Consider the following 20,918-nt stretch of genomic DNA (forward strand, 5'->3'; position numbering starts at 1 on the left):
GCTATTGGTCATGATTTAGTAAATGAGGTACTGAATGCATCAGCCCCAGGATATATACTGTACATATATGTTGGAATAATTCTTTCCTTCCAAACCATGGGCTCCCAGTGTCCACCTGGTCAAGGTGGGGTTAGTTAAGAGTGAGAACTTGGGGGGGGGGGGGGGGGACAAGAGAGAGGAGAGGGGTAGCCAAGAGGTTGACTGTCGACTTAGGGATGGGGGAGGAGGTTCTGGTGAGCCGGTATTTAAAATCTGACCTGGGACATTGTTAACATAGCAACCATCCACAAGCAAGTGGCCATCCTTGGGGTCGCACAGGGGAGGTAAATAGGGGGTGTAGGAGGCGCTGGCTCTAACATAGCGCCAGACGCAACCTGTCGGGAAATGGAGATGGAGAAGGAGGAACACATCAAATATGGGCCGGACTCCACGTCACGGATGGAAAAAGAGAGAATGACAGAGAGAGAGAGAGAGAGAGAGAGAGATGGAGAATGAAGAAAAAGAGAGGAAGGAGGGAGAGAGAAGAAATGCCCGCAACAAAGAGAAGAAGAGTGCAAGAGGCTGCCAAGAGCAAGACAGAGGAAGAGGAATACAATGTCAACAAAATTGCGGACTTATGGTTTTTCTAACCAGGGCAGAAAATTCTTTTTGAGGCCAATTTGCTATAAAAGGACCAGTGTTACACCACAGCCAATTCAATTCAACTGTCTGAAGGCTAATCAAGGAAACAATTCTGCTCAGACTAATGGAAAGATACCAAACATCAACTCAGTATAATCTTGTGACTGTGTTAAAACAACTCAAGCTAAGTAAAACAATCCATGGTATCAATATTGAATATGTTGAATGAATGACAACAGATGTGTGTAAATGATCTTTATAACCTAAAAACAGTGATGCAAGGTTGACTTGATGTGTCGATTAAGAATATTAAAAATAATATTAGCACTGTTAGATGGCTTGCTCAACAAACAAGGTAAGAGGAAGACAGGCAGAGAGGGAGAGAGAGAGAGAGAGAGAGGGAGAGAGAGAGAGAGAGAGAGAGAGAGAGAGAGAGAGAGAGAGAGAGAGAGAGAGAGAGAGAGAGGCCTTCAGTGTAAGAAGTGCTGTGCGGTCTTGAACTAAATACTGCAAGGGAAACTGGACAAGGTTTTACAGGAATGAATTTCACTTTCTGTTTTCTCTGGATGTAATCCAAACCTGTGACACTGTGTACCTGTCCTGTACACCCGTCAAAATGGCATACAATTGGCTGTAGCCAAAATGACATACATCATAGTAGCACCACGCTAACCATGTTTGACAAAAGCGAACCAGAAAAACTACAGAAAGCACAGAGTGGAGGTGAAGGAGTAAGGGAAGCAATATGGGATGTCATTAAAGAGCAAGGAGGGAGAGGCAGGGTGGAGTGTTCTGGATCCTACATTGAGATGGACATGGGAGGGGGAGTCAGCATTTTGGGGTCAGTGACTACACAGGTTATTTTGACTACGCTATGTCTCTGTCTGTGAACAAAGAACTGATGTAACGGGCATACTGTATCTTTAGACATATTCTGGGGAGTTTTAGACGCAAAAGTGATGAAAAATACAATGGAAAAGCTTCAGCTTCATTTAGCATGTGAAAAGGAAAAAGAAAAGTTTAAGATGGACAGAAAAAAATTAAGATGTAGACAGAAAGTTATTTTTAAAAGAAAGAAAGAAAGAAGTTAGTGCAGCAAAAGGTAAAATAAGCAGATGATGGGAACAATGAGACTGAGAGAGAGAAAAGGCTTTGCTCCAGCAGTTAGTTCATACACATGCCAAGATGCAAACGAAAGCATTCAGTGTTCAGTGTTAACTTCAGGACTCAGGCCCACAAACCCCTAAATCCCTCAAATCCAGTAATCACCCTGAATTATAATAATTCAAAACTTTACAATGCAACTAGAAAGGCCTCAATTTGATGCACAACATTTGAAATTACATGGTAGCATTACACTGAGTATGGTAAGTTGCTTTTAAAATGACTTGCTGGATTTGTGGGGTTCACATGGGGCCATTTAAGACTACATGGAGCTACTTTAACTAATGTTAGTTAGTGATGGTGCATTTTTAAGGCAGGTCAAACGGGACACACATAACCATTACATCAGCAAATACAGACCCAAGCGCAGAAACATCTACACAGTGTTTTCTCCTCTAGTTAAATCTCCTTCTCGGCCCTGGGCTGTAGCATACTGAGCATGTTTGTGAAGGTAAAATAAGTGGTCGGTCTGCGAGTAAAATCAAGCAGTGTGTTTGGCCTTGATGGCTGCAATGTACGCAGGCACGCCATTCAAATATTTTTTCTCTCTTTGGGTTTGTTTTTTTTAAACTGAGATATACATGTTTGCTGGTTATCACAAATATCACAGAAGAGGCTTAAGTTTTTAGCCTCATGTTTTAGGCATAAATTGATAAAGCTAAAATGTTTTGTTTTGGATTTTGGGGAACTATTGTTTACTTCCAGCAAAAATTCAAAGGCTTCTCCAGCCGGTGTGGACACTATTCAACTATTCAACTATTCAACGTCAGTTTGAGAAAACACATGTTTCTGTCTAGCCTTAAACCTGAAGGGATGGAGTCTTGCTACTCTGATGTATAAACCAATTACATTTGTGTGCATGACCCCTTTTAATTCAATATTTATACATCTGTTGTATGAAGAAAAAGAGACATTACAGTGCCTCAAGAAGTTTCTGAGGGTTGATTGAGTGCAACAACATGCCAATATATTCACACAGACGACTCACTGAGCCATTTTACTTTTGACACACTGCTGCAAGCAATACTCACTGTTTAATTACTTTATAAATGTGGACTCACAATAATGCCAATTTCACACATTAGTTTTCTCCCATTCAGAGCAGAATTATTGGATTGAGTTATGTTAAATGTTGAGAGAGTCTTAAGCTACTCATGCCGTTTATTGTGTGTGTATGTGAATTAATCTTTGTAAATGTACTGTACTAAAAGAGCTATAAAAGTACGGACTTGCGCTTTTTGGCCTAATAAAATAAGATTGTCATAGAGGGGGGTGTTGCCCCTGCAGTCGGCTCAGCTGCCACTCACCATCCTGATGAACACGCATGGCTGAGGCTGTGATGTCAGTGGTGACGTTGAAGTACGGCAGCCACAGGTCCTGAGGACGAAAATTATGTCAATGTCACAAGACCTCATTATTACTTTTCCAGTGACTTCTGACATACCCTTATGACAGTGGTTAATAAATTCCCTGTTAAGTTAAAAATAAATTCTCACCTCAGCTTGCTTGTCCTGGAACACTTTATAGATGCTGGTGTTGAAGGCAGAGCCAGAAAACATGGAGGTGATTGGATAAGTCAGGTCCAGGACTGTTTTAAAAACCGAGTTCATGGCCTAACAAGACAGAAACAAAGAAATTGGGAAAGAGTCCTGTTTATTTTCAGTTCTCTTTCTTAATCGTTCTCTGTCCAGTTCTTCTTCTTCGTACCACAGGCACCGCAGGGTTTTTGTTTCTGTTTTCATTTTGGGATCAAACCCTAAAAATACGGGCAGGATTGAAATGACTGAACAAAGGCTTGAGACATGCACTGTACCTTTGACCACTCTCTAGCTCTCTGTTTGGTTCGGACAGCACTCCTCTCCTCAGCATACAGCGCACCGATGAATGAGCCAATCGAGGTCCCACCCACTATGTCAATAGGAATCCCTGCTTCCTCCATGGCTTTGATCACACCTACATGGGAGCAGCCTCTGCACAGGAGAGAGCAGACATGTTAACACCCCTAAGCAGGCACACTAGATGACCTCATAGGCTGCACATGCTACTGAAAGGAGGAACTGGAATGGGCATGTTATTCTGTGAATTCACACAGTAGAAATCCACCCCTGCATTATCTTAATGGTAAACTGAAGAGAAGTTTAGGTCTGCTTAGACACAACCTTATATCCATGTTTGGATATTAGCAGGCATTGATAATACTATATTACAAAAATGTTAAACCCCAAATCACTTTTCTCTGCAGGCGTGTACAACTAGTCCTAGTGAACTGTTCTCACCTTGCTCCACCTCCTCCCAGCACCAGGGCAATACTGTTTCCAGTCAGGACTCGGGCCAGCCGAGAGAAATCACTGTGCCTGTCAGCTGTTTTCTCAAACACCTTTTCATACACTTCCCTCTGCAGTAATATAGAAAAATACACATGAAAATGTGGTAAAAACATCAACATTGCACAGTTTTTAAGTTAAAGTGTAATTGATTTGACGGACCATCCTTAAATGACTGCATTCTTAGTTTAACAGAAAGGAAGGAGTGGCTAATCAATTTCACAGCCCACTAGGTCACATGGTTCTAGCTACTAGAAAGCGTTTCATACTAGTTTGCTGGGACTGCGCCTGGAGAAGACCCTGCGTGGACACTTGAGGTGCAGATGCCCGGAGCACCAACTACGCATGTTGAGCCACTCGACCGTCCTAGAGGGGCCCGGCCCATCCTCTCTGTGTAGAAGGACCAGCTGCTTCAGAGCCCGGACTGCTGTGTTCTCCAGCATCTGCTCCAACTGGAGGACAAAACAGGGACAAGAAGACAAAGACATTAACTCTACTGTATTGGTATATTGATGGTCAATTAAGTTACTGTTACCATCATGTTCCTCATTTTTGCATTCCTTGCGCACACACACACCTCTCCCAAGGCAGGTTCCTGGTCTCCCAGGCCAACAATGAGGATGCAGTCAGCCTGGCGGATGCAGCGCTGAGTCCACGGGGTCATGCTGTTGTCAGTCTGATACAGGACAATCCGATTGATGTCCTCCTGCTGTGCCAGCCAGCCGGACAGACGGTACTCGTGGATACTGATGGACACAGAGGACAGCAGAGATGAAACATACACACACAGACTAAGAAACTGAGTAGACAGAGTGAGTGGAAAAGATTATGATACAAAGAATACAAACACAATTCAAAGGGGCAAAAAATAATGGTTTCAGCTAGGAAACATTTATGATGATGCTTGATATGACTGAGAAAACCATGACGATGTTGTGATTGTCTGACTCACCTGTCCAAAGCAGAAGCACCCAGGCGCTCTCTGATTATGTCACTGGTTAATAGCAGAGTGGGTCCTGCAAGTGTCCAACAGAGAGTCATTGTAATGAATTCAAAAAAACTGTTAAGTAACATTTGTGTATTCAGTTTGTGTTTCTTTAACATACTAACCTGCAAACTGAATGAATCAGGCTTTATGTAATGTTATACTACTGTATGTGATATTCTAGAAATACAGAGTGCTATCTTGTGAAAAAAAATACAAAAAATTGTGGGCTTACCAATGGCACTGAGGGCATGGCTGAGCTCCAAGTTGAACGCATTGATCGGCACCTCGTCACAAACAGGCAGCACAGCCACAGTGGAGAGGTTGCTGGCAGGGTTAGTTACATCTGCGCTACTTGCCATACTGGGCAGACTAAGGGGCGAGCCTGGGAGACAGAAACACAGTGTGTGAATGGGAGTAGACGAGAAATACATTAGGCTGCTGAATCAACAAAGTCAGGTGAATGTCTTTGCTATCATCTCACCTGAGAATGGCCCGCGACCGTGCTGCAGGTTCCCCAGGATCTTCTGGCCTAATAGGTGGATCAACCTTGTCACCACCTAAACAAAAAGACAATTGCTCCTATTTCGCCTGAACACAACACCTCAATAGACTACAAAGTTACACTGATGAAGTCACTGACCTGCGGGTATCGTCTTTTGATGTTGTTGAGTGTCCCCTCGGGCAGTTTGACCAGCTCTGTGTCTCTCACAGCGTGGACTGTGGTGGCTCTTGGCTGTCGGGTCAAAGCCTCCACCTAAGGTGTTAGGCAAGACACAACAAGATATATATAATTGGGAATAAAACTGCACCACATGCAACAGTGGTTCAGCAAGCTCTGAGACTAAAAGCCAGCTTTTTAATTCAGTGCTTTTCATCTGCACTTTAGACTGTCAGAATGAGATAAGGACCGACAGGGAAACAGCCTTGTTCTTACCACACCAATGAGGTCTCCTCTGCCGTATTCCCCAACCAGCTCTTTCTTGCCGTTTGTCTTGCGGATGACTGAACGCAGACGTCCATTCAGAACAATGTAGGTGCAATCTGATTGGTCATCCTGTCTGTAGATATGGAGGAAACAACACAGACATCACAGTAAGCATCAACTACATATTACATACATATACATACATATTAACTGTAAATGAATGATATAAGTGAATGAATAACATTATAAAAAGGCAAATGTAGCTTACACAAAGAAGGAAAATATGTCTCTAGATCTCTCTTAAAATAAAAAACACAAAAATCACGCGTAGATTACCTGTACAGGGCTCTGCCAGCCTCCACAGCCATCCAGTCAATAGCAAAGTCCATCTGTCGGACAAAAGGAGACATGCGGATGGCCACTGTGTGGGCTGCACTCAGCACCACGCTGGGCTGTTCCCTCATGATCCTGCAGGTGGCAACACACAGCACAGTCACAGATATGACAAAGTACTCACACCATAATGTCAAAGGTTGCTTGAGGAGGACATTGTGTTAAAGAGAGCTCATGTGCGATATTAGTCTAAGTTGAATGCATGTTTAATATAAATACTTGTCAGTCTAACTTTTTCAGATTTAGGACAAAGGACTTACTCATAGAAATCTGACTTTGAGATCTTGAGGTAAGTACAGTCGCGGACGGCCTTGATGGTGAAGATGAGGGGTTCTCCTGTAAGAACAGCGAGCTGTCCCACCATCTCCCCTGGGTGGGTCACAAACAGGCAGACAGCTTCCTGCTTGTTGATCATCCGCTGGTAGACATGCAGACAACCAGACAGGACAAAGTGCAGACTCACATCCTTCAGAGAGGAGAAGGCGAAGAGAGAGAGAGACAGCAAAATCAGGAAAAAAAACTTTGTGGTATTATCTAACACATTCAGTTTGTCCTATGAACATGAAACTATGCTATTACCGGTACATACATGTACTGGTTGGTTAGTTGTAACGTAAATCCAAAAGAAAAATTTAAATTCTAGCTAAGCACCTGTGCTTAGCAGATATCAGTTGTTGCCATTTTACTTATGCAGTTTGGTGTGGTCACTGTTACCTATACTATCATTAAATCACATATTCAAAAGTGTATTTTAATTGTAAACATCTCATCATAGTGAGTTCAACTTACAGTTATTACAAAACAACCACTAAAAGCAGAGATGTGTTTTGCCAATTAGCTATGCAGAGAAAATGATCAAAATAAACTTTATTTTCATAAACTAATTACATCTGAAAGAAAACTGACAGAACTTTTATCTGTACATATTTCCCCATTGTGGTCTGTGAGCACAAAGCTGTGTCTGCATTAAGTATTATGTATATTCTGTGACATGATGTTTATGGGTCACAATGAGCCTAGAGCCAAAAACCTTAATTTGAACCTTTTGTTCGTTATACAGTTTTCTAATTGGTATGAGCATTTTAAACACTATTTCTGTAGTAACTGCACTCTGCCACTGTGTGGCAGTATAAAGCCGGTGGGGGGGGGTCCTTTTGTGTTAAGTACCTGGTCTCCCTGTCTGGCCAAGACAGCTCCAGCTTTTGCGTGGTGCAGAGTCACTCTCCCATTTAACAAAGACGGATCCTAGGATGAAGGAGGCAGACAGAACAACGGATCAAAGTCAGACAGAGGTAAGATGGTACAGGCAGGATGAAGGGACAAAGTAGGTGAAACATTTATTCTCCTTTGTTCATCTATGGATGCAAGTTAAAGACAACAGCATGTCTCATGTCTCAGCCTTTAAGCCTCTATGGTTTGACACCGCAGCCCTTTCAGCCTCCTCATTTACAGACAGAGTCCAGCTTCTCTAGAGTGAGCCCACTGACTGACCTCCTTTCGACATCATAATCAGTCAACAGATGCTTCAGAGAGCTCTACGACAATGTGTTCATTCATGCAAACAGAGATTAATGTAAAAAGCCTATTATTATAATTTCTTAATCCATGATGATTTGGTCCTACAGTATTTTTAGTGCGGCTACGAGAGCATTGCAATTACTGTATGCTTCAACACAGCTTTGATAAAAAAATTTGTCACAGTAAAATGTATGTAGGGCCATTTTATTTTGGGGAAACAACTGGAAAAGTATGCTGATAAAAAATGAACTAAATCCAAATAATTTGATGTTTTAAAAACTTTTTTAGTTATTTGTGTCACATTAAACATTGAATGTCAAGTAACCCCAGTACGTATTAGCACAAACACTGTTTGTGAGTAAACAAAAAAATAAAATGGCAAACCTCAATCTTCATGAGTTTGAGAACCTCCTTCTGAGCCTCTTCAAACAGTGCAACGTTGGATCGACAGGACAAAGGTGTGAAAATATTGTCCACTCCATGCTCTTCTTCTGGATACAGGTAGATCCCTGAGGGAACCTCATCTACTGTCACCCTCCTCTCCCGCTGGTCCTGGGACACAGACTGTAAAAGTGTACATTAAAGAAAATATGTGATGAGTCCCATTCAGATATAGGACATGGATGGTCATGGCACTATTTACTTTCAATCTCTGGATGTTTACAATAATATCAAATGTGTAGCTGACATACGAAGAATATCACATTGATATCTTCAAAATAAACAATATGTTGTTTAGGAACAATACCAATATTTCAATATCACTCAGAGGGGATTAGCAAATCATCTAATCTGGAGAGTTTTTGTTTCTTCAAAGGTAAATATAATTGATAAAATCTTTCAGAAGCTTTCGAGAGACACTTTATTCTAGGGTATATTATAGGGTATGCTGTAGGGTAAAAAAAATATTATTCATATCCAGAGGCAAACTTTTAAACACAAGAGTCACTTTCAATGCTACTAAAATGTTTCAAAACTATGTCAGGTTATCAATAAATTCAAACTCATCGGATTCTCAGTTTACTCACCCGAGTAAAGGTGGGAGGAGTGTTGCCATCCTCTGCAGAGACAGAGATCCTCCCCCTTTCATACGCCATGTCAAAGTCTGATCTCAGACCTTTCTGTATACCTGCATAGACAACATTTAGAAAGCACAAGCTGTGTTTAGGTGAAATACATAGATTTTAAACTTGAGTGGTATTTAGGCATGAACAGAACTAATGAAGAACTTTTTGTTTGATTAATACAAGTGGCAAAATCTGCTGCATGTAAAAAAAATTCAATAATTTAAAATCTACAGAGACAAAAATATTACTGTAAATGGTCCATAATTAATAGCATTTTTCTTGACGCCAGAGGGCAATCATCCTTTAAGCCTTCTGAGAACAACTTCACCACTGGTTATCACATGTAAACATCTCTGTTCACAGCATGAACCTCTATGTTAACGTGATGGTTGTGATAGCTTGGTCTGCCTATCTAACCGCACTGTGCTTCACCAGAAAGATAACAGAGACCAGACTTTTTAAGCGGCTGCACTTTAGTTCATAACTGTTCAAACACAAGACGCTACAGTGGGTTGCTGCTTGAATAAAATGCTTTCATCGTGACCAGTGTGAACTTGTCCAACATGTTGGCTACATGCAGTGAATAGTACAGAGGAATCACATCAGAGAAGCTGAGTGAGGTGGTTTTAGGTCACATGCTTAACCATTCTGTGGATTCACATAGTTCAGCTAATCTGTTTTCCACTTTGTCAAAATAGCACCAGATAGTACAGTTAAAATGTGTTCTGGTAAAACTAAAGAACATCACAAACACATTATCCCTGTGAACGGGGAAGTTCCTCACCAGCGATGTCCACCGGCATAGAGATAGTCCTGCTCAGAGTTGGCACTGCTCCATCCTTCCCTTGTTCTCCTCCTGTAAAGAAATCAAATATGTAGCATTCAGCTGTGGAAAATGTACAATCCATATATTGATCATTTACAAAGAGTATCATTTTCCCCCAACCTGCAGCTTCGCCCTTAATGGCAGCTTCCCGATGTTCCTCAGGCACTGTCAGGCTGCCAAAGCGCTTGCCATGGCGGATGGGACTGGTGCGAGTTGGGTGGGGTGACGGAGGTGGCAGACGCGAGGGCTGCATTTCCTATAGAAAACACGCAAATGGTATGTAGAGTAATTTATATGACGTACATAGTGTGTGTGTCAGTGTGTCTGTGTGTGCGCAGGGCTAATGATGCCGCATTCCTGATAAATGCCAAACCACGTTAGCCACAGATGTTTACATGTGACTGTGTGTGCATGCACATGTGTCCATGTAGCGAACTTACATGGCTGAAGAGCTCGTTGGTGAGTCCCAGATAGTTGTGCAGGGCTAGGACTGTCACTCTTTGGAGACGAACCATGATAATCTGAACAGATACAATGAGAAGAGAAGAGAAGAGGAAGAGAGTCATTTGAAATATTGTATGAAAACAGACGGATGACTTCATCAAAACCACTTGCATACATTCCTATAGATGAAAACTACGTATATACAGTATATGTATATATAAATATGTCCAACTCACCTGTACTACTCGCACCAGGCTCTCAGGGTACTTCTCAAATATAGAGAGGAAGGCCTCTACAGGTAAACGGAGAACAGTGGAAACCTCTGCAGCCCGTGCCGACACCGTTCTGTAAGGCTTCTGGTGGCCCTGCAGGAAAGGATTGGATACTTGAACTTTTTTTCCTCCAGTCTATTTATGGAGTGAGTTTTATAAACTGTAAATCTTTACTTGTTTGTTAAAGCTTCAGTTGGTAACAATTATTCAGTCATATTTGCTGGAACTGTCACTATATTCTGATGGTCAGACATTAATTGATTAATTTAGGACAAAATCCATGTGTGTGTGACCTACTGTGATGACATCCAGGATGCTGAGGAGGCTGTGGACGCTGTCTCCTGGGAAAACCTCCTTCACCACACTTTCTTTGCCATCCTAGGAACAACAGTGTACACATCAAACCGCAGAAACTGTTTCGTCACAAAATGTTTTTCTTAGATCTCGAGTAGCAGTATCCGGATACAACATTCAGAGCTGGTCTGGGCGACATTTGGCCACAGTCTTGTAGGAATGTGAACTGAACTCTGTCCGTTGAAGGACCGCCTACTTTACTGACATCCTTTGACACCGTCCAGTTACTGCCGAATGACGATGAACCCAAATATTTTAGTCTCTCTCACACAAACACATTCACAATAGAGTTGTCTGTCACAATCAGATGAAGGCTGAAAACAAATTATACGTGGTCAGTTGCTTATAGAGCAAAGGGAAGTGAGATCCAGTCACAAGTGGCCACTCCAGAGTCATGTGAAGAGACATTATAGCCCCAGGTGTAAGGTCACTCCACTTGTGATGCGATCAGCCAAAACACATGTTAACGCCAGGCCTGATCTGGGTCTCTGATGTCCTCATTGAGACTTGTTAAAGGCCTTTGAAACAGCCTGTAAGATACTTATTTGCCATTATGAGAACAACCTTTGCCAACAGTCAGCCCCCACTAATGAGATTATCTGAGTCAAATGTTAATAGATGCTAATGAGCTGTTAAAACCAGAAATCTCACAGTTAAGCTGTTTGGCAGATTTTCTTCTTTGTGTGCATGAGTTTACAAGTTTTTTACTACAACAATTATTAGACCATGTAATACTGAAATATAAAAACAAGTGTTAACGTTCACAAAAATATCAGGGATACGTGGCTATGCATGAACAACACAAGCTCGCATACCATTCCAGTAAGGCACAGTTCTAGTTTTCCATCCTGAACCACGTAGATGCTGCTGTCAGGCTGGCCGGGCCTGAAGACGTACTCCCCTTGTTGAAACTGCAGAAACACCATGTGTTTGCACAGCTCGAGGAAGAGCGGCTTCTCAAAGTGACCCAGTACACTGCAGTGAAGGACGAAAGAGAGGATGGGGGGGTTAGGAGGCGGACACACACCTGCCTGCCAACAGGTGCACAAATGAACACTGCACAGCTCACCTGCATGAGTTTACATAATCAAAAGTGTGGGTTTTTGAGGTCAGATAAGAGCGCAGACAGGGAACTGCTTCACAATAGAACCACACATCTAACGGGCATGTCTGTAGGAGCATGTGTTCAACTAGTTGTGCAAATCAGTTTGGTAATGTACAGACATGTGCATAACCAAGACATCTGTTTGCACACTGTGCTCTTAAAGGGATAGTAGCATTTTTAAAAGTGGGGTTGTATGATCTACAAATAGCCCCTAAGTACTTTAATTGCAGTAGAAGACTCTCTGCACTCCTCCCGTTAGCAACGCCAGCCCATAGCCCTGCCCAGAGATTTACAACATACATTGTTGTGAATGGACCCAAAGAAACGGCCTATTTTCGTGGCCTAAAAGAGGTTTTACCTGAAAAAAAAAAATACACAGTTCCATTGTTCGCTATAGTATAATTTTTTCCAGCCCCTCAAAGTGCAGGAAAAACGCAGTTTTTATTTGGAGCTAATCAACTGCTGATCGGCGGGCGCTAACCCTGAGCGGAGGGATACGTGAGTTGGTTAGGTCCAAATGTGTTGTACACACTAATGTGATTACAATAACATCACAAAGAGCATGAGCTTACCGGACATTTTTCAGCATGTAAAGCACCTCTGAGGGGAGGTGGGAGTTGGCCACATCAAATTCAGTAAGGTCCGCCTCTAGCACTGACGGAGGGGGCTCCTTAGCCTGAAGGGTGGGCACCTCCTTTTTAAAGCGCAGGATCCTACACAAGTGAGAAATAGTGGGATGAGATAAGAAAGTAAATGCATGGTGGGCTAATCACTAACTATGTATGACAGAGATGGGAGTAGGTGAGAATGAGTTTTGTTTTTTGATGTACTTTTTGGCAATGTTGAGCATCTTCTGCTTCTTCTTGAGGCGTGGCCGAGAGGAGGAAGATGTACCCACCAGGGAAGAGGTAGACTGGGAGACCTGTTGGGAAACATGTTGTTATCCCTGTGGCATTATCCTTGCATAGCGCAATATCCTGGAAAGGCAGACATGGCACGTGACTCACTATGAGTCAGAGCCTTGACAACAGTTATCTTTTCTGTCAGCCAACACACTCACTTTACGCATAATCTTTCGCCCATAGAACATGACTTTGTCTCTCTTGCGGAAACGGTACTTGGGTGCTTCCTGAGCTTCCAGGTCTGTGAAATGTAAGACGTTACAAATCAGTGTCAGTTTGTTCTCATTTTTTCACGACTATGGTTGTGTGTTCTGAGCACATGGCAAGAAATGCGTCTCGGCATTCACTCACTTCGAAGCTGGATCCTCCGCAAGATGAAGAAGATGAGGATGGCGATGAGAACAATGGCGATGCCCGCACCAATCACCATCCCCACCATCTGAAAGGGAAAAGAAAAAAAGGGTCAAAGGTTGCATAATAACAACATGTAATTGCCCGTACTGGCTGCAACACTAAAATTATATTTACGAGTGTTATAAAAACGTGACTTCACTATTTGATCTGTTTGCTTCTGCTCTGTGAACAATATAGAACAAAATGTAACTTCCTGAGTAAAGGTGAAACATGTTCTGTATTGGTACAACTTCCTGCAGGAGTGACCCAACGGCAGCTACATTAAAGCAATGAGAGAAGATATCTCAATGAGAGCTGATTGCACACTCACCATGCTTGTCTGTAGTTCCTCCTCCACAAATGTCTTAATGTTATTAAACCCGTCCTATTGCAACAGAAAGATACACAGACACATTACTTATCTGAAGGAGTGGGGGAAAGAACAACAATATCGCAATTTCTAAGTCAGATGCGTCTGGTGGCTGCTTCCTCCTACAGTATATTCAGACCAAAATGCTGTGTGGGTCTGGGCCCAAAGGCTTCACTTCCACTGAGGTGTAATGGAATGTGGGAATAAGGGATTTTGCCCTGAAGGCAGGAATGTCCGGCCCGGGAAACAAGAAAAGAGGAGAATGGAGATGTAGCATCTTATCTGACCTTTTCCATGCTCATGACCATATCTTTGGCTTCCAGCTATGTTTCTCAGGGCCTTTTCTTTTCAGGTTTTGCCATGTGTGAAACCACACAGTGCTTTGAGGCTGCTCTGTTCCCTATTTATAATAACTTGGCATAGACTCAGCTATTTATGGACTTGTGATTCCAGGTGTAAAGTTGTAAAGGCAAAACAAGATCACGTGAACGGGACAGTTGGAAGGACAGACAGCCCTGAAAATATCGCTTCAGGCCGTGGCTATCGTTGGCACAGATGCATAAATGTCCCATCAGGTCTGGTCTGGAGTCCACCAGAAAGGCCACAGTCTTCAGTTCACACACTGTGCTGAATAACAAGCCAAAGAGCTGCCCTAACTCCAAACTTACTCTATTAACTGGGACTGGCCAGTCTGGCTCTGGACAGACCTAAAAATACAAGAGTGAATGAATATCAGAAATTGTCATTCACTTCTGTGTGGTGTTACTGTGCTCATCACAGTCACAATGTACTGTATGTATGTTCTAAATGTTAGAAACAATCAGTGGTTAAATTGGCTTTTGTAAGGGGTGGGGGGCCCTTCTTCACTCAAAACATTTTTATTTAGGGGAGACCGGGGATGGTTGTAACAGTATCACTTTCACCAATAAGGGAAAACATTAGAGTTATGTGATCAATATCATGTGTACCCACTCACTCCCTGACATTGCTTGTGAATTTGCATGGCTGTGTGAAGAGGTGTGTAGGTTTTACAGCTAAAACACTTCTTTTTTAGGTCAAAAACTAATATTTTGGACCAAGTCTAAATTTTGATTATACCGCTGAAGTTTGAATTAGGTCACTTATAGGATGAAAGAGCAGGTTTTTAGGTGAAATATGAGTCATTTCATAAATGTTTATTTTAAACCACCATGCTGGTACAGCTAGTCAAACAGTGACTGACAGGGGTGAGGATGGTTGTAACACCTTTTATCTTTGTTGTTTTATTAAGTGTCACCATCTTCTCTGGAATTTTCATTCCAGAAAGGACTTTCAAGGCCTCGTTTCCTCTGCTTCACCATGGGCTTCTTTCAGGCCACACTTTACTGTTCCACCACTTCTGACTTATCCTCATCTCTATCTCTCGAAAAGCGCGCCTGGTGTACACGGCCGTAATGCAGTGATCTGCTAACCAAGGAGATCCAGTTGAAAGAACAAGTGGTGGACTTTACAATGTTTATGCAGAACGTTCACATTCTCATCCATGTGACTCAGATTATGCAGTGACAGGGCCAGAGATGCAAATATAGTTTGAACGAGCAGAACAGCCAAAAGGTCCAGTACTCTGCCGGCCCATCAAAAGATGCAACATCATCATTTACTCTACTCACACTGTTACAGACAGAGCAAGGGCAAATATAGCATCGAAGATTAAAGATACCCACTCGGAGAGAGCAGAGTAGTTTGAGTTCTGGCTTGATTAAAGAGACTTTTATCACACAAGTTCAGTGATACTATGTCTTTACTCATCAAAGCTAAACTGTCAGTGCAGGGAGTGGAAAGATCCCAGGGCCAAGATAAGCTTGTTTGTTTTATTGTGTCTTGTGTGCGTGTGTTTCCTTAGGTTGCCATCAGATACAGTATTGTAAGAGCAGGAGTAATAGGTTTTTAGTGTTCTGGCCGACAGCCACTGGGACTGCATGTCTGTTATCAGTGGTTATTGATTAGTGTGTGAGGAGCTCAGGGTTATTTGGCAGTAAAAGGCCTAAGATGGACACTCAGGATATTGACAGTTGAGTGCATAGCTAACGTGTGCACACAAAAATATACTTAAGCTGAAGGCTTCGAGCGATATGCAAGAGAGTTTGTAAATTTAAGTGTAAGTGAGAAAGTGTACGTGTGTGCAGCTGTGTACAGTTTTAAGGAGACAGGATGAGGTCTGCAACTAAAAAACTGTCCGAGTGTCCTTTTGAATGGTTTACACACTTCTCTCTGCCTGTAAGGACAAACTCTTTCCCATCCCATCTTTCATCACAGAACGAAAACTATTTTCTGCAATAAACAATAGGTCGCCAATGGAGAAAATAACTTTATTTGAAAAGGAAGCTAAAATCCCCAATGACTCAGAGAAGGCAGCTTGATTATGGGAAAATGTTCTGTGACTGTAGCTGCTTGAACTATCATCTGACCAATATTCAGACAGGGTTGAAGAAGCAGATGGCTTGTTGTCATTATGAGCAGCTATTGTGCTGTTTGCCGTCTGTGTTATTATCATTGAAGACAAATGCCTTAAGGCTTAAATGCTTGTTTTTTTTATTAGTAAGACGTTTTCTGTGTTTGCTAGAGGAAGCACTTCTTCATGAATAGGAAAAACTACTGTGGGTTTTCTGTTTTTTGGTCCATTATACCATTATTGCTCCCCTCCATGTGTTTTATCATGATGCAATCAATATAAAGAACAGACCAACCTCGGGGTTGTCTCCCTGGACCTCTTGTTCCGAGGTACTTTGTCCCATTGTAACCCTGTTTCTTCATAGGGATGGTCCATCAACGGCCACTGGAAACAAATACAGATATATTTTATTATTGTACGTTTCATAGCAGGAAAGCTAAAGATGGAAAGAAAGAAATGCATTAGGGCTGTACACAGTATTCAATTTCACTCCATCTCGCTGCTTCACTTTCAGGGTAATGTATTGTGCGTGCTGGCTCACCGTCACACTGTCGTGGCTTACTGGGACACTTAAATGGAGCAGGGCAATTCTTAATGTTATTAGAAACACCGGTGCTTTTTCTACTATGTCAACCACAAATATCAGATAAAATCCTCTAAAAGGCATAAGGACGCCTATGTCCACTCATGCACAGGCATGTACAGATATCTAAATCCTGGTCCTGACTTCTTTGGAAAGATGTCTGCCTTGTTAGGCCTTAGCAACATTTCACATCCATTCACATCTCGGGACTCACAAGTGAGTGTTTGGCTTTTGACCAAAATCTGGATATCCCAGTCTTTCTCATTCCATGTGAACTGCAAAATCACCTTGGCTAATTTTTTACTACCGCAAAATTATGTCTTATAGACACATCATGTATGCAAACATGCAATAACCTTCTCCAAAACCAGCCTATGTGGTTGAACGAGAAAGAGACTGTATGAATCAGTCAGCACACAGCCTTGCCTTTAAGGCAGAGAGGCCCTTTTTGTAAACTGCTTGTATGCTTATTTGTTTGTGAGAGTTACACTTAATCACCCCTTAAAAATGTTTGACTGAATGCGAGACTCAGAGAAGGATCAAATTATAGCATCCTACAGTAACACACAGCCAAGGACACTGGGTCTGGGTTTTGTCTCTGTTACATACACACCAACGCAGCAGACTCTCGAGATAAAAGATAAAAACCTATCCAGATGGTAACCCTCTCCCCTCTTTTATCCATCCATCCCTCCCCATTCACCTCCCTGTGGGATGATCTTCTTACTGTCCCAATAACTGTATGCCACTCTGAGCATTCAACACAAAGCATTACATCTGCTTTCACCAGCATACAACTTGATGGGTTTTAAAGCACTTCTTTTGTTTTTTCCACTCCTTTAACAAACCATTGCATTTACACAAACAGTATTTTTGTTTATCTAAAGTGCAATTTTTAACTTCCTTCCTCTCACGCACTCCACTAAACGCTAGATGGGAGCAGCTTTGTGTAACCAGAATCCTGCAATGCTGGACACTAAGCTACTGCACTGTAATTCCCAAAGTTCACCCAGGCCGACAGCAAAACATCTCCCTCCCTGCCCACATCTGCCCGTTGATTCAGCTGACACAGGCGTATGTGCTGTAGCTGGGATAACAAGCACCACTCACTGTCTATGGTCAAATAAACAGCAGTTCTAGTCTAGCTCACTGAAGTCCACCAATTTCCCACTCCTGCTCCAACGACTCCAGCAGAAAGCCGAGCCGGAGGGAGGGAAACAAGCTGGATAACAACACAGACTCTGTGTTTGCTGAGGGCATACAAAGTAGGCTGCTACAACACAAGCACCAAGAGGCATCTAAACAACCCAGTGCCTCGTGGCTAATGGACAAAACTTCACAACCATTAGAGAGAAGGAATTGCCACAAAAAGCGGACAGATTGTAGATAATTCTTCATAATAATTTATAGAGAAAATAAGTATTGATGGGAAGCAGATGCATTGTTTCCCTCAGTGTTTAATTTGACTTTTTTCAGTTGAAAATGTAGTCAATGAAAGATCAAAATATGGCAAAGACAATGCCTTATCACAGCCCCAGAGGGATTAATCAATTAATTTTCTTTTGTCTAATCAATAAAACCAACTACACATTTTGGCTTTAATCTGGGATTTTGTTGCAGATAAAAAAAACAACTATATTTTGTACTACTGGCCATCTTGACTTCTATAGTTTGTACACCATATCCTCCAGTGACACCAGAGATGGACTAATATTGTCCTGGGTTCATATAAATCAACAACACACAGACTAGCATCAGCTGCATCTGTCTAATGTAGCCTATTTCCTGACATCAGTCACTGTGAGAGGGTGGCTGAACTGCTGTATTGATGAAATTCAATCAGTGACCGGCTAAGGGTGGAGTGTCATGTTACATGAAATAACCCTAAGGGACATGCTCAGTTTCAAGAGCCCACTATAGAATCAAATGACATCTCAAGCACTAACATGACTTGTGTTTTTCCCATTCATATATATTTTAAGATATTGGAAAAGTGAAAAATGTGCTCAAATAATGTAATAATACAGCCAGGAGACACATTTATTGATTTTTTTTTTTTTTGCAGGATGCAAACACCTGCCCTTAATGCAAATTAGCCTGCCATAATTAGCATCCTCTGAGAACTGCCTGTTCAAACATTGATCCTGGTTTGAGAACTGGGGATTGTGACTGATGCTGCCGTCTCTAGTGCTCTAAACCATTTCTCAGTCTGTGTCTCGTACAGCAGCCTCTGTAACAAAACTTTCATCATCCCGGATATGAAAGTTGACCAAAAGTTGTTGCTACACAAGACACTTTGCCTCAGATCTTCTCTCTTTCTCCCCATCGCCTTGTGTGGCAACGATGCTGTAAGAGAAGCACGGGTCTGCCATTCCCAGGAGAAGAGACAGTAGCCAACCTCTATAGCCTCCGAGCAGTGCCTCCCTCAGTGCAGGCCTACTCCCATTGTTCTCTATGAACAATAAAGCTAGTGTTGACTCCCACTGTCCAGGGGCAGACCTGGACTGACCACAAACACAACCCTGTCTGTTTCCCCCCCTCCACCAACACAATACACATTCTCAGCCATGATATTCACAATAACAAGTCTGTAAGGTGACTAGTCCATGAAATGTATTTGACCTCTGGGCTGTGTAGCCTACCATGATACATTTTTATAGAGTGTGGTTTGATTTTAACACCAAGTTGCTGTACAGTTGCTAGATGTTTGACACTGAGTACACTGTTTTTAATGATAGTGGAAGTGAAAGAAGATTCTACTTATCTATAGATGTGTTATTTTAAGGGTAAATATTAATAATAAACCAGCTAGTTTTAGTAACACTAGCTGCTCTGTCAAAGCAGTGACCAAGGTGAAGCAGGAGGACGACATCAGCTCCTATTTCCCTCTGGCCAAAATAGTTTTGCACCCACAGACGGGTTGCCTTACTGACCCCTCGTAAGGCGCTTGGCAGGGTTGTTTGGTTATGTTGTAAACACACCGAGCTGAGTTGTGAGCAGCACAGTAAAGAGCTGAGTTTTCTTTCAATAAAAACCCAAAAGCTGGTGCTAAAGTGGGCAGATTCACGCCAGCAGAGGGTGTTTTGATGCAAAGGCAGGTCCCGTTAGCTAACGGGCACGTCAAGCCTATAGGTGACTGGCTAATAGATACTGTTGGGCCTTATTGTTTACAGTGGAAATGACCACCACCCCATTGGGAGAAACGTTACGGGTTTACAGCCATGCTAGCGTTTCTCCTCGGTTAAGTCCGTGTGGTTGAAGCCAGCGAGGTGAGGCAGCGCTGGGCCGTCCGGGGCAGAGGGCACCGGCCGGCCGCCTGCTCCATCCAGGACGTACCGGTAATCTCTGCTGCTGGGTGACGCTGCTGCTGCGGTTAGCGGCTGTCGAGGAGCCACTAGCCGCGGCTCACCCTGCTGCTGCTGCTGCTGGTGGTCGTCATCATCTAACAACTCCGAGGCGTAACGTTACTGACTGAAACGGGCTGTGATGGTTTGTCGTTTTTCATTTTGACCTCCGCAGCAGTTACGTTAGTCTGACTAAGCTCCACGGTTACTGACACACCACCGCGGATAGCTCCTGTTTTCAACACCGGTCTACTCACCGGCGCCAGCACGACACAAACCCTCGGTAAACCACGGGCCGCTGAGCCACGACGTGTCCGCCTGAAAACGTGCCAATGAGTCCCAAGTAGGATTGTTAAAAAGAGACATTTACCTGAGCGGATGGTCTCCCGTCAATCGTCACTGACTGTCAAATAACATAAAACGGAAATCATCTTTCATGAAGCCCCGCCTCCTTCCACTTCCACAAGAACTGTGGCCAATCAGCAGTCGAGGATCTGTATGGCTGGTCCAATCAAATCGCATATCTGGGTTGAGACACCGAAGTCCCGCCCACTTCTATGTAAATAAATAGCAGGCGTCCAATGAGGGTCGAGGGATGCCGCCAGGCGAGCCATTATTGGATAACAGTAATAATTGACATTTGACGTTAACCTGTAAATGCGGACGAATAGTTGAGGATGTTGTTCATCTGCGGAGAGGACAGTTGAAAAGGTGTTTATCATTAACTACGGTGAGTAATTGTGTCAACTCTCATGTAACACACCTCTGTGCTCCATGGTATCTAGAAATTGATTTAATCAGTACGTCACTGCAGCCTATTTAGAGGTACCGGTAGATTAGTATCAGGTAAATTACTCTCTTCCGTTCTCCTGTCAGATGCTGTACACATATTAC

The 20,918-nt window shown here is 42.7% G+C and overlaps 1 protein-coding gene across 6 annotated transcripts in view; it reads right to left on the reverse strand.

The window, feature by feature from the left end:
• pnpla6 (patatin-like phospholipase domain containing 6) overlaps window positions 1-20,425 on the reverse strand; it is a 28,009-nt gene extending 7,584 nt beyond the window's left edge. For 4 of the 6 annotated variants that reach the window (XM_085772600.1, XM_085772489.1, XM_085772405.1 and 1 more), the window contains exons 1-30: window positions 20,395-20,425; window positions 16,393-16,481; window positions 13,628-13,681; window positions 13,255-13,342; window positions 13,062-13,144; window positions 12,832-12,923; window positions 12,574-12,714; window positions 11,712-11,871; window positions 10,840-10,920; window positions 10,507-10,635; window positions 10,267-10,347; window positions 9,947-10,082; window positions 9,785-9,856; window positions 8,962-9,062; window positions 8,318-8,497; window positions 7,583-7,660; window positions 6,676-6,881; window positions 6,359-6,490; window positions 6,032-6,155; window positions 5,738-5,851; window positions 5,579-5,654; window positions 5,330-5,479; window positions 5,062-5,125; window positions 4,687-4,855; window positions 4,379-4,561; window positions 4,062-4,180; window positions 3,599-3,755; window positions 3,282-3,398; window positions 3,093-3,162; window positions 258-374 (exon numbers count right to left, since the gene is read on the reverse strand). In XM_085772600.1, the coding sequence (XP_085628726.1) occupies window positions 258-374; window positions 3,093-3,162; window positions 3,282-3,398; window positions 3,599-3,755; window positions 4,062-4,180; window positions 4,379-4,561; window positions 4,687-4,855; window positions 5,062-5,125; window positions 5,330-5,479; window positions 5,579-5,654; window positions 5,738-5,851; window positions 6,032-6,155; window positions 6,359-6,490; window positions 6,676-6,881; window positions 7,583-7,660; window positions 8,318-8,497; window positions 8,962-9,062; window positions 9,785-9,856; window positions 9,947-10,082; window positions 10,267-10,347; window positions 10,507-10,635; window positions 10,840-10,920; window positions 11,712-11,871; window positions 12,574-12,714; window positions 12,832-12,923; window positions 13,062-13,144; window positions 13,255-13,342; window positions 13,628-13,681; window positions 16,393-16,440 (3,322 nt within the window). In that variant the 5' untranslated portion in view covers window positions 16,441-16,481; window positions 20,395-20,425. The remainder of the gene's footprint in view (window positions 1-257; window positions 375-3,092; window positions 3,163-3,281; window positions 3,399-3,598; window positions 3,756-4,061; window positions 4,181-4,378; window positions 4,562-4,686; window positions 4,856-5,061; window positions 5,126-5,329; window positions 5,480-5,578; window positions 5,655-5,737; window positions 5,852-6,031; window positions 6,156-6,358; window positions 6,491-6,675; window positions 6,882-7,582; window positions 7,661-8,317; window positions 8,498-8,961; window positions 9,063-9,784; window positions 9,857-9,946; window positions 10,083-10,266; window positions 10,348-10,506; window positions 10,636-10,839; window positions 10,921-11,711; window positions 11,872-12,573; window positions 12,715-12,831; window positions 12,924-13,061; window positions 13,145-13,254; window positions 13,343-13,627; window positions 13,682-16,392; window positions 16,482-20,394) is intronic. The other 2 variants (XM_085772544.1, XM_085772457.1) reach the window with 1 other exon arrangement.
• Between the last annotated feature and the right edge of the window lie 493 nt (window positions 20,426-20,918).

This window comes from Trachurus japonicus, chromosome 1 (genome assembly GCF_045865225.1).
Source record: "Trachurus japonicus isolate A0001 chromosome 1, Traja_1.0".
Taxonomy (NCBI): Eukaryota; Metazoa; Chordata; class Actinopteri; order Carangiformes; family Carangidae; genus Trachurus; species Trachurus japonicus.